This window comes from Micropterus dolomieu, linkage group LG01 (assembly GCF_021292245.1).
Source record: "Micropterus dolomieu isolate WLL.071019.BEF.003 ecotype Adirondacks linkage group LG01, ASM2129224v1, whole genome shotgun sequence".
Classification (NCBI taxonomy): domain Eukaryota; kingdom Metazoa; phylum Chordata; class Actinopteri; order Centrarchiformes; family Centrarchidae; genus Micropterus; species Micropterus dolomieu.
Genome location: NC_060150.1, coordinates 18,234,670 through 18,242,239, shown reverse-complemented (window position 1 = coordinate 18,242,239; position 7,570 = coordinate 18,234,670). Strand labels below are relative to the sequence as shown.

The following is a 7,570-nucleotide window of genomic DNA, read 5'->3' as shown; positions in this document are numbered from 1 at the left end:
TAGGCCTATTTATTTTCATTCATTACACAATATGAATAAGCTATGCAGACAGTTGTAAAGAAAGAACATCTTTTTCTTCTGTTCTCTACTTGTTATAGTTACACAGTATTAGGGGTGTGGGCTGTATTAAAAGTATCCACTGTTCTCCCATGCTCTAACACACAGTAACGATGAAATGTGTGCTGTTCTCACATTCTTCCTCTGTATGTACACATAAACAACAAGGCAGGGAAATATAAAAGGAATTTATTTTATTGTTTGGGTACATTATTGTTCAGTGTACATGCTCACATCTGAAACAAACTTTACGTGCTTGATAACTCTCCCACCCCGCAGACATCTACACACCAATACCGATTTATATTCATAGCGGCAAGTGCTATGTAGCTCCACATAGGGGACACAGGAAGTGACATATAGCACCTTCATGCGGCGTCGGAACCGCGTAGCAAATTCACAGCCGCACCGGCAGAGCTCCAGAATGTGCAACTCGACCGGCTCACACCCGGACGCGCTACAAGTGCGAGGGCCCGCCCAACGCTGCTTGCAGCTTTAATTGTGAATGAGTTTGATTCAAACCTCTACCACTCGAAACATGATTTATGTTTCTTTCTGGCAAATTTCAGTCATTTGGTAGCTTAAGCATCCTTTAAAACAAAGGTCACAGTTTTGGTTTGAGCCCTTCATTGCAGAAGAGCCCTTGAGAAAGACTCTGAGGTCTAGATTCAACAAGATTGTGTCACAAGTACACATGTTTTCTTCCAAAGGAATGTTCTTTGTGATATGGATAAGGAGTTTTCAGTCGTATTCACAAAAACATTTATGTAAATCAACAAAAAAGAAGCAAGAAGCAAATAGCTCCTTCATTAGCAGCTCTTAAGTGCAAATTGTGTGCTTCGGTTGTTGGACTGATCCATCAAGGCTGCCCCCCCTCGTGCCCTAAAGCCTCTTTATAATTGGAGCGCTCTTTGAACTGATCTGCTTGGAGATTGGAGGATAGAAAAACCCTCTCCTCTGCTGCTGATGACGCCGCCTGCAGCAGATTCTGAATGACCAGTGTCTTCATGCATTTTATCAACACTTCGGATGAGTCGGCGTTATGAAATACAGTGTCTGGTACAATCTCGATTTGCACAGCCTCACCTACAGATGTGAGCTAAGTAATGAGATGAGATGTGATTTATATATGACCATGACAGGCAGAAAGAGGCTTTATTCAGTGGTTATTTATGTGCCAATACAAACATTTTATAGTTCAGTTACTTTGACTGAAATTTTCTTTGTACATGGTAAAAGATATATAAGAATATGAAAATTAAACAGGATCACAACATACTGTAAATAGCTGCGGAACAGCTTCTTGCCTTGTGTGTTCTTGCATCTTTATTCTATTTCTTTTGACCCAAAAGCGTTGCTCTCTACTACTTCCACCATGATACATGTCTACTGTATATATTTCAGCATACATAGCATTACACAGAGCCCTTGTGTTTGTTATTGGTCATTATGATAAGAGGAACAAACAGAAACTACCATTTAAAGTATTTTTAAAAGTTATTCTTGTTTTGATTCTTATCCAATCAGTGTTTGCAATACATTGATGTGCCCTGTCTTTTAGTGTTTAACAAAATATTGTAGCTTGTAGGTTTGCCACCATATATTTAGAAAGCACAAATCAATTGCAAGAATGCAAAGTGACTGACACAAGGCCACCGATCACCATGTACACAGCCTAATTTTGTCACATCTGGCAATAATATGTTTATGTTTATCAATGGTTTTAAGTGTTTTTCATTTGATTTGACATTAGTATACCTAAATCTTTAACAATAATGACCACAAACATCTACAAACTAGGGGTGGGAATCACCAGAGGCCCCATGATACAATATTATTACGATTTTAACCATATTGCGATATATTGCAATTTATTACTTTTTTCCAACTTCAATTGTGTCCCAAAATGAAAACTCTTTTTCTAGCAGACTGAAAAAGCAATTGATTTTATTATTATAGTACCCAAAAAGTAAAATTCTAATGTACAATTTATATAATAAAAGATTGATACTTGGCGTCTGTGTATTGATACAGTATTGCCACAGAAAATATCGCAATACTATGCTATATCAATTTTTTCCCCCACCCCTACTACAAACATCACATTGATTCCCTGTATTATTAAGTCATTAAGTGTACTTGATTAAGTATGTACTTTTGCACCTGCAGGGCTTCACAGCTCATACGCCGGTCAGACGGGGCAGATAGATCCAGAGCTGAGGGCAGCGTCTCCAGACTGCCACATGACTCCCGTTTTCGATGAGCGCTCGTTCCACAGCCCCCTGTTCCATAGCCCAACCCACGACCCCCAGGGCTCCCTCTACAGGACAAACACTGGTACTGCACCCGCAGAAAAGTTTTCTTAACGACTAAATTAGCTAGTAGTTAAAGGTTTCATTTAACATGAATATATAGTAACTGTTAACTGTTAGCACATGTGAGTATTTTCCCCTTAAAATAGTTAACATTTTAGTTTTTAACCTGGAAATAAATGTGCTAAAAGGAGTCTTTTTTTTTTTTTTAAAACAACAGTGCATATGGCAGGGGGTTATTTTAAGAAATCAGACATCATTTAAATAATAAAAACAGACTTTATGACATTTACTTTGAAATTATTTTATTTGGTGAAATTGTCATTATTGGTCCATACTTTCCAGCATCATCTTCTACTAAAAACAGACCTCAGACTGGTTCCAATCAAAAAAGCAAACAAAGTACCAAAATGTGGATTATTTGAAGCAATATCAGTAAAACTAGCATAAATACTAACAGAAGTACTAGTGGCAAAGCAGGAGTTGTGCGGTGAAAACAGAAATACAGTTATCCTCCAAAACATTTCAAGTACCTCCCTCACTTGACTTTTAGCTGCTTTATTATCATCGCAGCGAATTACTCAAACAACCTCATTTTCACATCAGCATCCCGGTTGAGAAGCTTCAGGCTCAGTTTTACATCTGCTCATGAGATTATTTCTCTTAAATCGGTGGCAGAAATCACAGTTTACAGGCACAGGAAGTGTTGTTATTATCGCCCCCCAAGGTCAGAACTTAATTAGGATGAAATCTTTCATGTACTCCACTGCTTCTTAATTGAAGCCTTTGCAGAATGATTTAAAGCTGAAAGCTCTGCAGAGTTTGATAGTGGAGGATCTGAGGAGCCATTTCAGTTTCGTTTAGCCAAGAGTTAAACGAGTTTGGCCAGTGAGACAGCCCACTGCTTTTAAATGATCTACTGCCTGTTTAAGCATTTAAGTAACACAATAGTACTTTCTGTTTTATGTGACCTTGGATGTCTTTTGCTCTTAGATAGCTACGAACTGCCTCTGATCTTGATGCTGCTTTCTTGAACCCCAAGAAAACAAAACCTTGATTAAATGTATTTCCAAATCATGCTCTGTTTCTTACGTATGCTCATTTCTTTTCCTCAGGTATGGGGACCCTCCCTCGGGCTGAAAGCCACTGCAGCACGCTGCCGTACCAAAGAAGCAGCTATGGGTTGAGCACTGCAGCTCTGTACGTCGACTCCTACAGGGTCTCCGGCGAGCCCGTCTACTCCCACCGGCACTCTGGACTGATAGACCGGGTGGCCACACGCTCCCCGTCAATCGAAAGCATCCATAAGGACCCCAGGTAGTCACACACAAACACACATGCAGACATACGGTATGTAGATGTTTTGAACTTTCATTGAGAAATTAATTATCTGTTAATTGACCAAAGATATGACTAAAATCAATAAGAGCACTTTGAAATGAAACCTTATTCATATCCATGTTTGTGCTTAAATGTATTATTATTTACATACATCTTATACAGTGATAATGTCTCCTGTCTTTAGTATCGTGTTTTGAAAGCTGTCAAGTACCAAAAGTACAATGCTTAGTCCATTTCAGTGTTGTTTGCTTATTCATTTATTAAACACTGTCTACATTAAATAGTAACTTTGCTGATTTTAGACTGTATTTTATATTAAGCTAAGTTCTTGTGAAGCTGCTTGTTAGGAAATTAAATGCTGATACATGTTTGGTTTATTTGATTAAATACTAACAAAAGAGTACACCATGATAGATCATGTATTATGTTTACCATGTTAAAATTAGTTTAGCCTGGTGTGTTAGCATGCTAAATGAAAAAGTACAGCCGAGGCTGAGGAGAAAATCAGAAGTTTTCCAGGTAGAGTATTTGGTCTAACACTAAAGTGTTAGACAAATTAAAATGCTGATGATGGTGCAGTTCATCTTGAGGGAAACATGTATGTCTGGACCAAAAGCTTAAGTCTTGGAAAGTTTTCTCTTTGTTTCCCCCCAGGGAGTTTGCTTGGCGTGACCCCGAGCTGCCGGAGGTCATCTACATGCTGCAGCATCACTTCCCCTCCGTCCAGGCCAACGCCGCCGCCTACCTGCAGCACCTATGTTACGGAGACAACAGAGTCAAAGTGGAGGTAAGGTGCCAGGAAACGGTGGGGTAGCTGTAAAAATAACAAGACAGACGTCAAATTTGTGACTGACTGCTCAGGTGGACAAAGGTGCTGCCACGTTTAAAGTTTTCATAGACAGTAATACAGTAATACAGAGTGCAAATAAGAACTGATCAAATGGAAAACTTCAAGACCATGACCAGGCTTCCTTGTATATTAAATCATTTTTACTCTCACAATTCCTTCTAAAACAACTGAAAAGACAGACAGACAACATGTTTGATAACCAATTAATCATTCAAGTCAAACATTAGCGGTTTCCTTTTAAAATGTAAGAATTTGCCGTTTTTCTGTTTTACATAATTTATATAATTTATAATAATTATATTATAATTCAATATCATAATTTATTTATGAATATTTTTTAGACAGCTATTTGTAGAAAACAAGCTATTTTAGAACATCTTTGGCTTTGGGAAATTGTATTGGGCTTTTAAAAAAAGATAGATTAAATGCTTATGCTTGTAAAAAGGATGCCAGATAATATTTAAAGCAGTTCTTTCCCCCCAGAAAATTAGATTCTTGTGATTTCCAAGAGATACTTTTATATTATATAAAAGTAAATATTTCACATTTATGTTATACATAAATACAAGAACCAGTGTTTTTCTTGTTTGAGATTTTTTGTTTTTTGCAGAGTAGAAAAACAAATAAATTTAGATAAATAAAACAATATAATGCAACACATAAAGACAATTAAATGCTATTTTGAGGTATTTTTGATAACAGTACAGCTCAAAAAACACACTACTCTAAAATGTAAAAAAGAGACGATACTTTCCTTTGACCAGAAACATTTGACTAGACTTTTGATGGATTTAATTGCCGGTCGCTGCAAGTGTTGCTCATTTACATTGACTCAGATACATCCTATTGTATCCCTGCACTGTGTCTGAGAGAGCATTCTCAGCTTACAGGTTTTGAAATTTGACTTGTTTTACTGCCAGACTCTGAGCCAAAGCGCCATCTGCTCCAACAAAACTTTAAGTAACGTTGGAGCCAAATGTACCGGTGCTCCGATGGCACTGAAACGCTGCGCGTTCTCTCTTTGCTCTGCTTGCCGTGCAATAAATAACTCCAACACAATGGTGGAGCATCACGCAAGAGCCATTTTAGCGCTGTTTGGTATGTTTGGTGATGAGCTTTTAATTAGCCTTTGGAGCAGCTTGGACACACGCCTGCTCATTTAGCCAGAAACAAATGTTTTCAGTGACGGTTTGAACACAGAATCAGAGAGAAACAGGGAGCGTCTGCTGCTCTCCCGAGACGGGTTTATTTCGAGATGACACAAGAAAGTTCTGAGCATGCCACAGTGATGCTTCTGTATGTTTCAGTTATTCCAGAGAATCGTTGTTACATGACATTAGTGCAGGTTTTTTCTTTAAAAGTTGTTTGTGTTTGATGTCATTTTGAACACATCAAAACTGGCTAAAAACATATGCTATAATACTTCTAAGTTAAACCAGGATAAATACCAAACCACACAAAAAATGTTGATGGTGTTGATAATGATAATGAACTTCGGTAATTCGACTCCATATTGTCAGATCTTTTCCAAATTTCAATTGTTTGAAAGGACATCTACGTGCCAATTAAGAGCTATAGGCATTGTGCCACCTTCTGGTAAGAGAAAGTAAGCCTTGTGTGACATTCTTCATTTGATTTACATAAAACATAAAAGGGTATGGTCCACACTTGATAACCACCCACCCATCCATTATCTGGAGCCAGTCCTAACTGACATTGGGCAAGAGGCGAGGTACACTCTGTACAGGTTACCAGTTCATCACAGGGCTGACATCCATCCATCCATCCATCGTCAACCGCTTATCCTGCGTACAGGGTCGCAGGGGGCTGGAGCCAATCCCAGCTTACATCGGGCGAAAGGCGAGTTACACCCTGTACAGGTCGCCAGTTCATCACAGGGCTGACACAGAGACAAACAACCACTCACAGTGACATTCACCACACTTGATATAGTGGAACATAATGTGTAATTAGTTAAATAATGAATTAACAATCATTGTAACTCCCGAGGCGTGCATGGGGTCAAGGGACCATTCGACTCTGCTTGCAGCTTTAATTAGGGCCCGAGCACGACCGTGCGAGGTCCCTATTGAATTTGCTATTATATATATTTAGGGCCCGAACACGATCGTGTGAGGTCCCTATTGAATTTGCTAAGATTATTAGGGCCCGAGCACAACCGTGTGAGGTCCCTATTGAATTTGCTAAGATGATTAGGGCCCGAGCACGACCGTGCGAGGTCCCTATTGAATTTGCTAAGATTATTTAGGGCCCGAGCACGACCGTGTGAGGTCCCTATTGAATTTGCTAAGATTATTAGGGCCCGAGCACGACCATGTGAGGTTCCTATTGAATTTGCTAAGATTATATTATTAGGGCCCGAGCACGACCGTGTGAGATCCCTATTGAATTTGCTAAGATTATTAGGGCCCGAGCACGACCGTGCGAGGTCCCTATTGAATTTGCTAAGATTATATTTTTAGGGCCCGAGCACGACCGTGCGAGGTCCCTATTGAATTTGCTAAGATTATATTTTTAGGGCCCGAGCACGACCGTGCGAGGTCCCTATTGAATTTGCTAAGATTATATATAATTAAAGCTGCAAGCAGCGTTGGGCGGGCCCTCGCACTTGTAGCGCGTCCGCGTGTGAGCCGGCCGAGTTGCATATTCTGGAGCTCTGCCGGTGCGGCTGTGAATTTCCTACGCGGTTCCGACGCCGCATGAAGGTGCTATATGTCACTTCCTGTGTCCCCTATGTGGAGCTACATAGCACTTGCCGCTATGAATATAAATCGGTATTGGTGTGTAGATGTCTGCGGGGTGGGAGAGTTATCAAGCACGTAAAGTTTGTTTCAGATGTGAGCATGTACACTGAACAATAATGTACCCAAACAATAAAATAAATTCCTTTTATATTTCCCTGCCTTGTTGTTTATGTGTACATACAGAGGAAGAATGTGAGAACAGCACACATTTCATCGTTACTGTGTGTTAGAGCATGGGAGAACAG

At 39.6% G+C, this 7,570-nt stretch overlaps 1 protein-coding gene across 3 annotated transcripts in view; it reads left to right on the top strand.

Annotated features, from left to right (window-relative positions):
• The window catches only part of LOC123977760 (plakophilin-4-like), a 58,419-nt gene that overhangs the window by 29,507 nt on the left and 21,342 nt on the right, over positions 1–7,570 (top strand). For all 3 annotated transcript variants that reach the window (XM_046060725.1, XM_046060716.1, XM_046060734.1), the window contains 3 exons: positions 2,227–2,394; positions 3,485–3,686; positions 4,365–4,497. In XM_046060725.1, the coding sequence (XP_045916681.1) occupies positions 2,227–2,394; positions 3,485–3,686; positions 4,365–4,497 (503 nt within the window). The remainder of the gene's footprint in view (positions 1–2,226; positions 2,395–3,484; positions 3,687–4,364; positions 4,498–7,570) is intronic.